Here is a 16,062-nt window from a genome sequence, read left to right as displayed (position 1 = left end):
CTATTAGAGTAGGAACCGCAAACACAGCTCAGAGTTATCTGTGAGTGCATCTATGTAGTATTAATCAAGTCTTGGACTCAAAACCACGTTCAAATGGTAAACATGTTATTTAGTCCAGAACTAGGCTTAATCTGTGTCCAGGAAACCGTCCCGATAGGTATACTGTGCACCACGAGTGGTTAGAATGAACCCGGTCCATCATGTACAACTGTCTGTAATTACAGGAGCTAACCTAAAAATAGCCCTTAGCTACAGGAAGTGACATTAATTCCAATAATTAACCAGAGTATCATACCTCCGGAGATGAAGGTGTCGAAGATGATCTGAGCTCCGTTGAAGAAGTCACCAAACTGAGCCTCCCAGATGGGCAGGAGTTTAGGCTGGGCGATGGCCATGCCGTACTCAAAGCCCAGCACGGCCTCCTCAGACAGAGCACTGTTACACACCTGGGTGACACACACACACACACACAAGTGCATGCTCTATAAAAGGTTTAACCAGTATACAGTAGAAGATAATGGTTTAGTTATAATGAGCATGTGACTGGGTTGGGCAACAGGAGGGATTTTCTTTGCCCTGCTGAAAGGTTTTAGCAAATTATTTTTATATATTATTATTTTAGTTTTTAGTCACAAAACCAAAATCACCAGGAATTCAGTTGAAAAAAATTGTTTAAAATAGGAAACTTGTTCCCAAGAGATACATGTGATCGTGTCTCAATGTAATTCAAGGTATGAAATGTATGTATTGGAAAATAACAAATCTCTTTTTAGGATTAGTTGTGTTATATTTGCAGTGTACAAATTATTATAATTATATTTCTGGTCCTCCAACCATCCGCACCAACAACAAAAAAGCATCCAGAGGCTGATTCTAGTTGTCTTCCCTGCAGCAGTATTACTGACAGGAATCTTTACAGTTGTAACGCTGATTCTAGTTGTCTTCCCTGCAGCAGTATTACTGACAGGAATCTTTACAGTTGTAACGCTGATTCTAGTTGTCTACCCTGCAGCAGTATTACTGACAGGAATCTTTACAGTTGTAACGCTGATTCTAGTTGTCTACCCTGCAGCAGTATTACTGACAGGAATCTTTACAGTTGTAACGCTGATTCTAGTTGTCTACCCTGCAGCAGTATTACTGACAGGAATCTTTACAGTTGTAACGCTGATTCTAGTTGTCTTCCCTGCAGCAGTATTACTGACAGGAATCTTTACAGTTGTAACGCTGATTCTAGTTGTCTACCCTGCAGCAGTATTACTGACAGGAATCTTTACAACTGTAACGCTTGTCGTCTGGGGAAGGAGATGAGAACCAATGCGCAGCGTGGTACGTGTTCATCTTATTTAATGTAAACTGAACACTGAATAACAAAACAACAACGAAATCAACCGAAACAGCTCTATCTGGTGCAGACACACAAAGACAGAAAACAACCACCCACAAAACACAATGGAAAACAAGGCTACCGAAATATGGTTCTCAATCGGGGACAACGATTGACAGCTGCCTCGGATTGAGAACCATACCAGGCCAAACACAAAAATAGAAAATCATAGACAAACGAACATAGACAACCCTCCCAACTCACGCCCTAACCATACTAAAACAAAATAACTGACGTCAGAACGTGACAACAACGTGGTTTAGGGGGAATAGTACATAGTCATCATCTATGTGTTAAATACCTCCATGAATCCTTTCTGTTCAGGGTCTATGTGGTTTAGGGGGATGTACATATCATTTGTGTCCTGACAAACTATCATGGCATGTCTCTGACTGAAGGTGCCTCTCCCAACGTCCTGCCCACTGATGCGAATGTTGAACCCTGCAGAACAGGATAAACACATTCTTACAAAACATGAGCGAATTACACGTAGAAATAACAACAAAACAATTATGAAAATGTTCAGTCTGGAAAACCTAAAGCTATCAAGCAATTTCTGTAAAATAGAATATAAGAAATATAATAAAAATCAATCCCTTTTTTGTTTCCACTATCATGCCAAAAAAAAAAACACACCAAACTATGCTGGCTCAGGTACAGTTGAAGTCGGAAGTTTACATACACCTTAGCCAAATACATTTAAACTCAGTTTTTCACAATTCCTGACATTTAATCCAAGTAAAAATTCCCTGTTTTAGGTCAGTTAGGATCACCACTTTATTTTAAGAATGTGAAATGTCAGAATAATAGTAGAGAGAATGATTTATTTCAGCTTTTATTTCTTTCATCACATTCCCAGTGGGTCAGAAGTTTACATACATTCAATTAGTATTTGGTGGCATTGCCTTTAAATTGTTTAACTTGGGTCAAATGTTTTGGGTAGCCTTCCACAAGCTTCCCACAATAAGTTAAGTGAATTTTGGCCCATTCATCCTGACAGAGCTGGTGTAACTGAGTCAGGTTTGTAGGCCTCCTTGATCGCACACACTTTTACAGTTCTGCCCACATATTTTCTATAGGATTGAGGTCAGGGCTTTGTGATGGCCACTCCAATACCTTGACTTTGTTGTCCTTAAGCCATTTTGCCACAAGTATGCTTGGGGTCATTGTCCATTTGGAAGACCCATTTGTGACCAAGCTTTAACTTCCTGACTGATGTCTTGAGATGTTGCTTCAATATATCCACATCATTTTCCTACCTCATGATGCCATCTATTTTGTGAAGTGCACCAGTCCCTCCTGCAGCAAAGCACCGGCTTGCACGCCTCCACCTTTTCCCTCCAAACATAACAATGGTCATTATGGCCTAACAGTTCTATTTTTGTTTCATCAGACCAGAGGACATTTCTCCAACAAGTACGAACTTTGTCCCATGTGCAGTTGCAAACCATAGTCTGGCTATTTTTATGGCGGTTTTGGAGCAGTGGCTTCTTCCTTGCTGAGCGGCCTTTCAGGTTATGTCGATATAGGACTCGTTTTCCTGTGGATACAGATACTTTTGTGCCCGTTTCCTCCAGCATCTTCACAAGGTCCTTTGCTGTTGTTCTGGGATTGACTTGCACTTTTCACACCAAAGCACGGTCATCTCTAGGAGACAGAACGCGTCTCCTTCCTGAGCGGTATGACGGCTGTGTGGTCCCATGGAGTTTATGCTTGCGTACTATTGTTTGTACAGACTTGTGGAGGTCTAAAATGTATTTTCTGAGGTTGATTTCTTTTGATTTTCCCATGATGTCAAGAAAAAAGGCACTGAGTTTGAAGGTAGGCCTTGAAATACATCCACAGGTACACCTCCAATTGACTCAAATTATGTCAATTAACCTATCAGAAGCTCCTAAAGCCATGCCATCATTGTCTGGAATTTTCCAAGCTGTTTAAAGGCAGTCAACTTAGTGTATGTAAACTTCTGACCCACTGGAATTGTGAAACAATTCATTATCAGTGAAATAATCTGTCTGTAAACCATTTTTGGAAAAATGACTTGTGTCATGCACAAAGTAGATGACCTAACCGACTTGCCAAAACTATAGTTTGTTAACAAGAAATTTGTGGAGTGGTTGAAAAACAAGTTAATGACTCCAAACTAAGTGTATGTAAACTTCTGACTTCAACTGTATATCCAAGAACTATGGTGGATACGTAAACTGGTCAGACCAGTACAGCTTGGTTTGGCTTTGTAGTCTGACTGACCTTGGCAGAGCAGAGAGCCAAACGCCATGGCCTCAGCAGTGGACCAGTCCAGATTAGTTCCATTCTCCACCTTTGCAAGGCGACCCTGAGGGAAGAACACAACAGATCTGTTTTCATAGAGCGTCAGAGAGTCTTTAAAACGAGAACAGCGAGTTTCATCCAGCTCGAGCAAAGAACGACATACTGCACTGTTCACACTGGTGAGGCCTGCCGTCACCCAATTACATTTGGGCTTTAGATAAGCGCTATATTGCTGAAAGCAAATCAAATCAAAGTTTATTTGTCACGTGTGCCGAATACAACCGGTGTAGTAGACCTTACAGTGAAATGCTGAATACAACAGGTGGAGTAGACCTTACAGTGAAATGCTGAATACAACAGGTATAGTAGACCTTACAGTGAAATGCTGAATACAACAGGTGGAGTAGACCTTACAGTGAAATGCTGAATACAACAGGTATAGTAGACCTTACAGTGAAATGCTGAATACAACAGGTGGAGTAGACCTTACAGTGAAATGCTGAATACAACAGGTATAGTAGAACTTACAGTGAAATGCTGAATACAACAGGTATAGTAGACCTTACAGTGAAATGCAGAATACAACAGGTGGAGTAGACCTTACAGTGAAATGCTGAATACAACAGGTGTAGTAGACCTTACAGTGAAATGCTGAATACAACAGGTGTAGTAGACCTTACAGTGAAATGCTGAATACAACAGGTGTAGTAGACCTTACAGTGAAATGCAGAATACAACCGGTATAGTAGACCTTACAGTGAAATGCTGAATATAACAGGTGTAGTAGACCTTACAGTGAAATGCTGAATACAACCGGTATAGTAGACCTTACAGTGAAATGCTGAATACAACCGGTATAGTAGACCTTACAGTGAAATGCTGAATACAACAGGTGTAGTAGACCTTACAGTGAAATGCTGAATACAACAGGTGTAGTAGACCTTACAGTGAAATGCTGAATACAACCGGTATAGTAGACCTTACAGTGAAATGCTGAATACAACAGGTGGAGTAGACCTTACAGTGAAATGCTGAATACAACAGGTATAGTAGAACTTACAGTGAAATGCTGAATACAACAGGTATAGTAGACCTTACAGTGAAATGCAGAATACAACAGGTGGAGTAGACCTTACAGTGAAATGCTGAATACAACAGGTGTAGTAGACCTTACAGTGAAATGCAGAATACAACCGGTATAGTAGACCTTACAGTGAAATGCTGAATATAACAGGTGTAGTAGACCTTACAGTGAAATGCTGAATACAACAGGTGTAGTAGACCTCACAGTGAAATGCTGAATACAACAGGTGTAGTAGACCTTACAGTGAAATGCTGAATACAACAGGTGTAGTAGACCTTACAGTGAAATGCTGAATACAACACGTGTAGTAGACCTTACAGTGAAATGCTGAATACAACAGGTGTAGTAGACCTTACAGTGAAATGCTGAATACAACAGGTATAGTAGACCTTACAGTGAAATGCAGAATACAACAGGTGTAGTAGACCTTACAGTGAAATGCAGAATACAACAGGTATAGTAGACCTTACAGTGAAATGCTGAATACAACAGGTGTAGTAGACGTTACAGTGAAATGCAGAATACAACAGGTGTAGTAGACCTTACAGTGAAATGCTGAATACAACAGGTATAGTAGACCTTACAGTGAAATGCAGAATACAACAGGTGTAGTAGACCTTACAGTGAAATGCAGAATACAACAGGTGTAGTAGACCTTACAGTGAAATGCTGAATACAACAGGTGTAGTAGACCTTACAATGAAATGCAGAATACAACAGGTATAGTAGACCTTACAGTGAAATGCTGAATACAACAGGTGTAGTAGACCTTACAGTGAAATGCTGAATACAACAGGTGTAGTAGACCTTACAGTGAAATGCTGAATACAACAGGTATAGTAGACCTTACAGTGAAATGTTGAATACAACAGGTGTAGTAGACCTTACAGTGAAATGCTGAATACAACAGGTGTAGTAGACCTTACAGTGAAATGCTGAATACAACAGGTGTAGTAGACCTTACAGTGAAATGCCGAATACAACCGGTATAGTAGTCCTTACAGTGAAATGCTGAATACAACAGGTGTAGTAGACCTCACAGTGAAATGCTGAATACAACAGGTATAGTAGACCTTACAGTGAAATGCTGAATACAACAGGTGTAGTAGACCTTACAGTGAAATGCTGAATACAACAACACATTGTTGCGAACCGTGTTAGTAATATCTAACATGTAATCTAACAATTCCACAACAACTACCTAATACACACAAATGTAAGTATATATATATATATATATATATATATATATATATATATATATATCCTATAATTGTTATTACCGCCACGTGCATCTTCCCCAAGTGACTGTGTAGCTGGATTCCTTCGAGGATCTCCACAGATTTGGCCCCTACGTACTGCAGCAGGGGAGCAGGCACCCCGGTGTCCCAGTGAGTGACCCTGGCCTGGGGCTCCTCCAGACCTCCCCAGCGCCCCTGCAACAACAACAACAACAATACAACTGTATTAGTCTATTTGCTACAGCAAACAATAGAAACATGTATTCTGCTCCGTTTCTCAACACCCCAGGGAGCTCGTCACCAGACCGGGTACAAACGGTCACATATTTTGAGCGTTTGCTTTAATCTGCCTGTGGTGTCAACATATTCTATTGGTTCCATCGTGAAATGCGACGCAAACTCAATCAAGCCCAGCTAAAGTATTTGAAATTATTTCACATCACAGACCTGCAGATTAGTGGGTGGAGGGCTGTAGAGGGTCATATTACCTGGTGGGTGGAGGGCTATAGAGGGTCATATTACCTGGTGGGTGGAGGGCTATAGAGGGTCATATTACCTGGTGGGTGGAGGGCTATAGAGGGTCATATTACCTGGTGGGTGGAGGGCTATAGAGGGTCATATTACCTGGTGGGTGGAGGGCTATAGAGGGTCATATTACCTGGTGGGTGGAGGGCTATAGAGGACCATATTACCTGGTGGGTGGAGGGCTGGTGGGTGGAGGGCTATAGAGGGTCATATTACCTGGTGGGTGGAGGGCTATAGAGGACCATATTACCTGGTGGGTGGAGGGCTGGTGGGTGGAGGGCTATAGAGGGTCATATTACCTGGTGGGTGGAGGGCTGGTGGGTGGAGGGCTGTAGAGGGTCATATTACCTGGTGGGTGGAGGGCTGGTGGGTGGAGGGCTATAGAGGGTCATATTACCTGGTGGGTGGAGGGCTGGTGGGTGGAGGGCTGTAGGGGGTCATATTACCTGGTGGGTGGAGGGCTGGTGGGTAGAGGGCTGTAGAGGGTCATGTTACCTGCAGGTTCATGGGTGGAGGGCTGTAGAGGGTCATGTTACCTGCAGGTTCATGGGTAGAGGGCTGTAGAGGGTCATGTTACCTGCAGGTTCATGGGTGGAGGGCTGTAGAGGGTCATGTTACCTGCAGGTTCATGGGTGGAGGGCTGTAGAGGGTCATGTTACCTGGTCGGTGGAGGGCTGTAGAGGGTCATGTTACCTGGTGGGTGGAGGGCTGTTGGGTCATCTCTACCTGTACATGACCATTTGATCATTTATCACTCCAGTGTTAATCTGCAAAATTGTATTATTCGCCTACCTCCTCATGCCTTTTGCACACATTGTATATAGACTGCCCATTTTTTTTCTACTGTGTTATTGACTTGCTAATTGTTTACTCCATGTGTAACTCTGTGTTGTCTGTTCACACTGCTATGCGATTTATCTTGGCCAGGTCGCAGTTGCAAATGAGAACTTGTTCATCAACTAGCCTACCTGGTTAAATTTAAAGGTGAAATAAAAAAATGTTACCTGCAGGTTCATGGGTAGAGGGCTGTAGAGGGTCATGTTACCTGGTGGGTGGAGGGCTGTAGAGGGTCATGTTACCTGCAGGTTCATGGGTAGAGGGCTGTAGAGGGTCATGTTACCTGCAGGTTCATGGGTGGAGGGCTGTAGAGGGTCATGTTACCTGCAGGTTCATGGGTGGAGGGCTGTAGAGGGTCATGTTACCTGCAGGTTCATGGGTAGAGGGCTGTAGAGGGTCATGTTACCTGCAGGTTCATGGGTGGAGGGCTGTAGAGGGTCATGTTACCTGGTGGGTGGAGGGCTGTAGAGGGTCATGTTACCTGGTGGGTGGAGGGCTGTAGAGGGTCATGTTACCTGCAGGTTCATGGGTGGAGGGCTGTAGAAGGTCATGTTAGTCAGCTTGGTTCAGCATGCCGTAGTGGGCTGTCCTGATGGCAACACGCTCCTCCTCTGTCATCAGGCCCTCTGAGATCAGCTGGTCAGCGTAAGAGTCTGGGGTGCTCTTCCTGGAGCTGGGGGAGGTATTTGATGTCATTTGGACATTGTTCTGTAATCAAGGCTATATAACTGGGCAAACAGTCTGAAAGCAAATACTATATATTAGGAAGGTTAGAGTTGATGAGGTGTTGTTTGAAAAGATTAGATAAGGTGGCTTCATGGTCAGTCCATTGATGTACTGTAATCAAGTATACAGGCCATTGTTATACTGTAATCAAGTATACAGGCCATTGTTATACTGTAATCAAGTATACAGGCCATTGTTATACTGTAATCAAGTATACAGGCCATTGATATACTGTAATCAGGTATACAGGCCATTGATATACTGTAATCAAGCATACAGGCCATTGATATACTGTAATCAAGTATACAGGCCATTGTTATACTGTAATCAAGTTACAGGCCATTGTTATACTGTAATCAAAAATACAGGCCATTGATATACTGTAATCAAGCTATACAGGCCATTGTTATACTGTAATCAAGTATACAGGCCATTGATATACTGTTATCCTGTATACAGGCCATTGTTATACTGTAATCTATACAGGCCATTGATATACTGTAATCAAGTATACAGGCCATTGTTATACTGTAATCAAGTATACTTGCCATTGATATACTGTAATCAAGTATACAGGCCATTGTTATACTGTAATCACTTATACAGGCCATTTTTGATATACTGTTATCATGTATACAGGCCATTGTTATACTGTAATCAAGTATACAGGCCATTGTTATACTGTAATCAAGTATACAGGCCATTGATATACTGTAATCAAGTATACAGGCCATTGTTATACTGTAATGTATACAGGCCATTGATATACTGTTATCAAGTATACAGGCCATTGTTATACTGTAATCAACTATACAGTTCAAGGAAATAAACATCAGCAACCATCTTGTTGCAAAGAGAATTAGAGAAGGGGATACCAAGTCAGTTGTACAACTGAATGCATTCAACTGAAATGTGTCTTCTGCATTTAACCCCTCTGAATCAGAGAGGAGTGGGGGGCTGCCTTAATCTAGTTCTCAATGATTTAGGCTACCTGGTTGGGATAAATAAATAAATAAATGAATTGATTGTTAAATACCTCCGAGGGCAGTAAGAAGTCTGGTTCACCGGATGATCTTGTACATGGCAGGGTTAGTGAAGGAGGGCGTCCAGCTCGTTGTGTCCCCACTGTCTGTAGCAGAGCAGGTCCAGGATAACATCCTTCCTAAAGCGTCTCTGGTACTCCACCGCCAGCCTCGTGGCTCGCACCACCTCATCCGCATCATCACCGTTCACATGGATCACCGCACAGCCCACCATCTTACCTGGAGGGGAGAAGACACACAGAGTGAGATATTACCGATGTATTGACGTTCCCATATATTACCGATTCTAATTCCCAAAAGATATACTTGAAATATGTTAAAGATATCATAATTCCCAGTTTTTATATTATTTACACACACACACACACATCGAAAACACTCTGAAGTTTCTTAAACTGTTTGAATGATGTCTGTGAGTATAATAAGAACTCATATGGGTTGTCTATCACAGTGCCAAAGCCCCATACACTACCCACCAGTACGATCTGTATCTCTCATTGGTTGGCCCTCGCTTTATACTCGTCGCCAAACCCACTGGCTACAGGTTATCTACAAGTCTCTGCTAGGTAAAGCCCCGCCTTATCTCAGCTCACTGGTCACCATAGCAGCATCCACTGCTGGTCACCAGCACGCGCTCCAGCAGGTATATATCGCTGGTCACCATAGCAGCATCCACTTTAGCACGCGCTCCAGCAGGTATATATCGCTGGTCACCATAGCAGCATCCACTCGTAGCACGCGCTCCAGCAGGTATATATCGCTGGTCACCATAGCAGCATCCACTGCGTAGCACGCGCTCCAGCAGGTATATATCGCTGGTCACCATAGCAGCATCCACCGTAGCACGCGCTCCAGCAGGTATATCGCTGGTCACCCTAAAGCCCACTTCCTCCTTTGGTTGTCTTTCCTTCCAAAAATCTCTGAAGCTGGAGACTCACATCTCCCTCACTAGCTTTAAGCACCAGCTGTCAGAGCAGCTTACAGATCACTGTACCTGTACATACCCCATCTTTAAACAGACCATCTATCTACCTATCTCATCCAGTATTTATTTATTTATTTACCTTGCTCCTTTGCATCCCAGTATCTCTACTTGCACATTCATCTTCTGATCATCTACCATTCCAGTGTTTAATTGCAAACTTCGCCACCATGGCTTATTTTTGCCTTACTCCTTATCTTACCTCATTTGCACTCAATGTATATAGACTTTTTGTTTTCTTTTGTTCTACTGTATTATTGACTATGTTTTGTTTATTCCATGTGTAACTCTGTGTTGTTGTATGTGTCGAATTGCTATGCTTTATCTTGGCCAGATCGCAGTTGCAAATGAGAACTTGTTCTCAACTAGCCTACCTGGTTAAATAAAAATAAATAAATAAATATGGCAGGCAAAAACCTGAGAAGAAATCCAACCAGGAAGTGGGAAATCTGAGGTTTGTAGTTTTTCAAGTCATTGCCTATCGAATATACAGTGTCTATGGGGTCATATTGCACTTCCTAAGGCTTCCACTAGATGCCAACAGTCTTTAGAATCTTGTTTCAGGCTTCTACTGTGAAGGGGGAGCGAATGAGAGCTGTCTGAGTCAGGTGTCTGGCGGAATGTCATGAGCTAAATCATGCGCGTGGCCTTGAGTGGTAGCTGCGTTCCTTTTCATTTCTAAAGACAAAGGAATTGTCCAGTTGAAACATTATTGAAGATTGATGATAAAAACATCCTAAAGATTGATTCTATACATCGTTTAACATGTTTCTACGAACTGTAATATAACTTTTTAAACTTTTTGTCGGAACTAAGCGATCGTGCATTGAGCATTTGGATTACTGGGCTAAACGCGCAAACAAAAAGGAGGTATTTGGACATAAAATTATGGACTTTATCGAACAAAACAAACATTTATTGTGGAACTGGGATTCCTGGGAGTGCATTCCGATCAAGATCATCAAATGTAAGTGAATATTTATAATGCTATTTCTGACACCTCTCCTTCTTTGGAAAATGGCTGTATGTTTTTCTGTGGCTAGGTGCTCACCTAACATAATCGCAAGTTGTGCTTTCGCCGTAAAGCCTTTTTGATATCTGACACAGCGGTTGCCCAGCAACAGCCCCAAAACATCACTTCTCTAGAGGAGATCTGCATGGAGGAATGGGCCAAAATACCAGCAACAGTGTGTGAAAACCTTGTGAAGACTTACAGAAAACGTTTGACCTCTGTCATTGCCAACAAAGGGTATATAACAGTAGTATTGAGAAACTTTTGTTATTGACCAAATACTCATTTTCCACCATAATTTGCAAATCAATTCATTAAAAATCCTACAATGTGATTTTCTGGATTTTTTTCTCTCATTCTGTCTGTCATAGTTGAAGTGTACCTATGATGAAAATTACAGGCCTCTCTCATCTTTTTAAGTGGGAAAACCTGCACAATTGGTGGCTGACTAAATACCTTTTTGCCCCACTGTATGTTATTTCATAGTTTTGATGTCTTCACTATTATACTAAATGTAGAAAATAGTACAAATAAAGAAAAACACCTGAATGAGTAGGTATCTCCAAACTTTTGACTGGTACTGTACATATACAGTGCCTTCGGAATATATCCAGACCAATTGACTCTGTCCACATTGTGTTAGGTTCCTGCCTTATTCTAACTACTTTTTTTCTCTCTCATCAATCTACACACAATAACACATAACGACAAAGCAAAAACAGGTTTAGACATTTTTGCACATTTATATTTATGAAATATCACATTAGTATTCAGACACTTTAATCAGTACTTTGTTGAAGGACATTTGGCAGCGATTACAGCCTTGAATCTTCTTGGGTATAACGCTACAAGCTTGGCACACCTGTATTTGGGGAGTTTCTCCCATTCTTTTCTCCAGCTCTTCTCAAGCTCTATCAGGTTGGATGGGGAGCGTTGCTACATCTTTGCCTCGATCCTGACTAGTCTCCCAGTCCCTGCCGCTGAAAAACATCACCACAGCATGATGCTGCCACCACCATGCTTCACCGTAGGGATGGTGCCAGTTTTCCTCCAGATGTGATGCTTGGCATTCAGGCCAAAGAGTTCAATCTTGATTTCATCAGAATAGAGAATCTTGTTTCTCATGGTTTCTCATGGTTTTTAGGTGCCTTTTGGCAAACTCCAAGTGGGCTGTCATGTGCCATTTACTGAGTAGTGGCTTCCGCCTGGCCACTCTACCAAAAAGGCCTGATTGGTGGAGGGCTGCAAAGATGGTTGTCCGTCTGGAACGTTCTCCCATCTCCATTGAGGAACTCTAGAGCTCTGTCAGAGTGACCATTGGGTTCTTGGTCACCTCCCTGACCAAGGCCCTTCTCCCATGATTGCTCAGTTCGGCCGGGCAGCCAGCTCTAGGAAGAGTCTTGGTGGTTCCAAACTTCTTCCATTTAAGAGCGATGGAGGTCACTGTGTTCTTGGGTACCTTCAATACTGCAGAAATGTTTTGGTACCCTTCCCCAGATCTGTGCCTCAACACAGTCCTGTCTCGGAGCTCTACGGACAATTCCTTCGACCTCATGGCTTGGTTTTTGCTATGACATGCACTGTCAACTGTGGGACCTTATATAGACAGGTGTGTGCCTTTCCAAATCATGTCCATTCAATTGAATTTACCACAGGTGAACTCCAATCAAGTTCTAGAAACATCTCAAGGATGATCAATGGAAACAGGACACACCTGAGAACATGTTTGTCTCATAGCAAAGGGTCTGAATACTTATGTAAATAAGGTTCTTCTGTTTTTTTTATTCATTTGCACAACAACAAAAAAATCTAAAAAACTTGTTTTCACTTTGTCATTATGGTGTATTGTGTGTAGATTGATGAGGAACAAAATGTATTTAATAGATTTTAGAATAAGGTTTTAATGTAACAAAATGTGGGAAAGGGGGTTTGAATACTTTCCGAATGCAGTGTGTGTGTGAGTTATATATATATATATATATTATATATATAATTCCAATAGATATATTATTATTCCAATTAAGATTGATAGATAAAGTGATACAGTTTTACATACCAACATCGCTACAGTACAAAGATGATCTCCCTCTCGCAGACGGAGTGGTATAGCCCACTTGGTTGTTTACAATGAGGTGGATGCTCCCACCGACTCTGAAGTGGGGGAGTAGTGAAATGGTGAATGTCTCCGGAACAATTCCTTGACCCGAGAATGAGGCATCCCCATGGACCTAAGAAAATGAAGGAAAGGTTCCACAATGATCACCAGTTCTTTTCAGGCCTGAAAGTTGGAAAATAATTGACGTCAATGATGGACAATGCCGGTATGTCACCATAAACTGGACTTCAGTGTCATAATCCCTTTCTACTAGACCCCTTTAATTACATATTGTACTAAAAGTGCTTTTCACAATAGTGCAAGGCAAATTCACTAGAGAGCAATTAAGTATCCTTTTCTACAGAAGTTTGACCGAGTTAAAGTGTTTCCAGTTCAAAGGGATAAGCACGAGTTGGCCAGCTGACTTTGATAAACAACCAGAAACAACTACTGATTCCTGGTTCATTAAGAAGGCTAAACTTTGACAAGTGTTTTTGGTTGTCAAGTCAATTAGACCACACCCATTTCAAGCTTAAATTTCTCAAAAAATATAAAAGTGATTTCATAATATTTAGGCAAGTTAGCTGGCTAACTCCTTGATCCTGCTTTGTAGTATATTCCTCTAAGGTGTCAAACTCATTTTTGCCCACCAAGGTCCAAAGGGCCACACTTCAAACAGGTTATAGTGGCTTCCCAGACAATACTCCACCAGTTATATTGGCTTCCCAGACAATACTCCACCAGTTATATTGGCTTCCCAGACAATACTCCACCAGTTATATTGGCTTCCCAGACAATACTCCACCAGTTATAGTGGCTTCCCAGACAATACTCCACCAGTTATATTGGCTTCCCAGACAATACTCCACCAGTTATATTGGCTTCCCAGACAATACTCCACCAGTTATATTGGCTTCCCAGACAATACTCCACCAGTTATATTGGCTTCCCAGACAATACTCCACCAGTTATATTGGCTTCCCAGACAATACTCCACCAGTTATATTGGCTTCCCAGACAATACTCCACAGGTTATAGTGGCTTCCCAGACAATACTCCACCAGTTATAGTGGCTTCCCAGACAATACTCCACCAGTTATATTGGCTCCCCAGACAATACTCCACCAGTTATATTGCACCAGACAAAAAAATCTCCACCTTGGCTTCCCAGACAATACTCCACCAGTTATATTGGCTTCCCAGACAATACTCCACCTCCACCAGTTATATTGGCTTCCCAGACAATATCCACCAGTTATATTGGCTTCCCAGACAATACTCCACCAGTTATATTGGCTTCCCAGACAATACTCCACCAGTTATATTGGCTTCCCAGACAATATCCACCAGTTATATTGGCTTCCCAGACAATACTCCACCAGTTATATTGGCTTCCCAGACAATACTCCACCAGTTATATTGGCTTCCCAGACAATACTCCACCAGTTATATTGGCTTCCCAGACAATACTCCAACAGTTATATTGGCTTCCCAGACAATACTCCAACAGTTATTCCCAGACAATACTCCAACAGTTATATTGGCTTCCCAGACAATACTCCAACAGTTATATTGGCTTCCCCAGACAATTAGTTATATTAGACAATACTCCAACAGTTATATTGGCTTCCCAGACAATACTCCACCAGTTATATTGGCTTCCCAGACAATACCCACCAGTTATACTGGCTTCCCAGACAATACTCCACCAGTTATATTGGCTTCCCACTCCACAATACTCCAATACTCCACCAGTTATATTGGCTTCCAGACACAGGTTATAGTGGCTTCCCAGACAATACTCCACCAGTTATAGTGGCTTTCCAGACAATACTCCACCAGGTTATAGTGGCTTCCCAGACAATACCCACCAGTTATAGTGGCTTCCCAGCAATACTCCCAGGTTATAGTGGCTTCCCAGACAATACTCCACCAGTTATATTGGCTTCCCAGACAATACTCCACAGGTTATAGTGGCTTCCCAGACAATACTCCACCAGTTATATTGGCTTCCCAGACAATACTCCACCAGTTATATTGGCTTCCCAGACTCCACCAGTTATATTGGCTTCCCAGACTCCACCAGTTATATTGGCTTCCCAGACAATACTCCACCAGTTATATTGGCTTTATACCACCAGTTATATTGGACTTCCCAGTTATATTGGCTTCCCAGACAATACTCCACCAGTTATATTGGCTTCCCAGACAATACTCCACCAGTTATATTGGCTTCCCAGACAATACTCCGCCAGTTATACTGGCTTCCCAGACAATATCCGCCAGTTATACTGGCTTCCCAGACAATACTCCACCAGTTATATTGGCTTCCCAGACAATACTCCACAGGTTATAGTAGCTTCCCAGACAATACTCCACCAGTTATAGTGGCTTCCCAGACAATACTCCACCAGTTATATTGGCTTCCCAGACAATACTCCACAGGTTATAGTGGCTTCCCAGACAATACTCCACAGGTTATAGTGGCTTCCCAGACAATACTCCACCAGTTATAGTGGCTTCCCAGACAAAACTCCACAGGTTATAGTGGCTTCCCAGACAATACTCCACCAGTTATATTGGCTTCCCAGCAGGTTATAGTGGCTTCCCAGACAGGTTATAGTGGCTTCCCAGACAATACTCCACAGGTTATAGTGGCTTCCCAGACAATACTCCACCAGTTATAGTGGCTTCCCAGACAAAACTCCACAGGTTATAGTGGCTTCCCAGACAAAACTCCACAGGTTATATTGGCTTCCCAGACAAAACTCCACCAGTTATATTGTCCTCAGGCTAAATATGGTCTTTCTGGGGAGTGGTTTCCCTCCTGTTGAGCCATGTCTACGTATGTATATCAGC

At 42.2% G+C, this 16,062-nt stretch overlaps 1 protein-coding gene and 1 long non-coding RNA gene across 2 annotated transcripts in view; both read right to left on the bottom strand.

The window, feature by feature from the left end:
• Window positions 1-16,062, bottom strand: part of LOC118396071 (2-oxoadipate dehydrogenase complex component E1-like) — a 34,031-nt gene that overhangs the window by 8,337 nt on the left and 9,632 nt on the right. Inside the window, 9 exon segments of the mRNA XM_052466501.1 lie at window positions 296-446; window positions 1,689-1,828; window positions 3,638-3,722; window positions 6,026-6,178; window positions 7,861-7,906; window positions 7,908-8,018; window positions 9,137-9,175; window positions 9,177-9,333; window positions 13,165-13,336. Of these exon segments, the coding sequence (XP_052322461.1) occupies window positions 296-446; window positions 1,689-1,828; window positions 3,638-3,722; window positions 6,026-6,178; window positions 7,861-7,906; window positions 7,908-8,018; window positions 9,137-9,175; window positions 9,177-9,333; window positions 13,165-13,336 (1,054 nt within the window).
• Window positions 6,187-7,861, bottom strand: LOC127908337 (uncharacterized). The gene is made up of 3 exons (XR_008066916.1): window positions 7,793-7,861; window positions 6,676-6,758; window positions 6,187-6,641 (listed from the first exon to the last, which is right to left on the bottom strand). It is a non-coding gene; the product is annotated as an uncharacterized LOC127908337 (long non-coding RNA).

The sequence above is a fragment of the Oncorhynchus keta genome, chromosome 17, assembly GCF_023373465.1.
Source record: "Oncorhynchus keta strain PuntledgeMale-10-30-2019 chromosome 17, Oket_V2, whole genome shotgun sequence".
Taxonomy (NCBI): Eukaryota; Metazoa; Chordata; class Actinopteri; order Salmoniformes; family Salmonidae; genus Oncorhynchus; species Oncorhynchus keta.
Note: the sequence above shows the minus strand (reverse complement) of the source record. Positions and strands in the feature narration are given on the sequence as shown.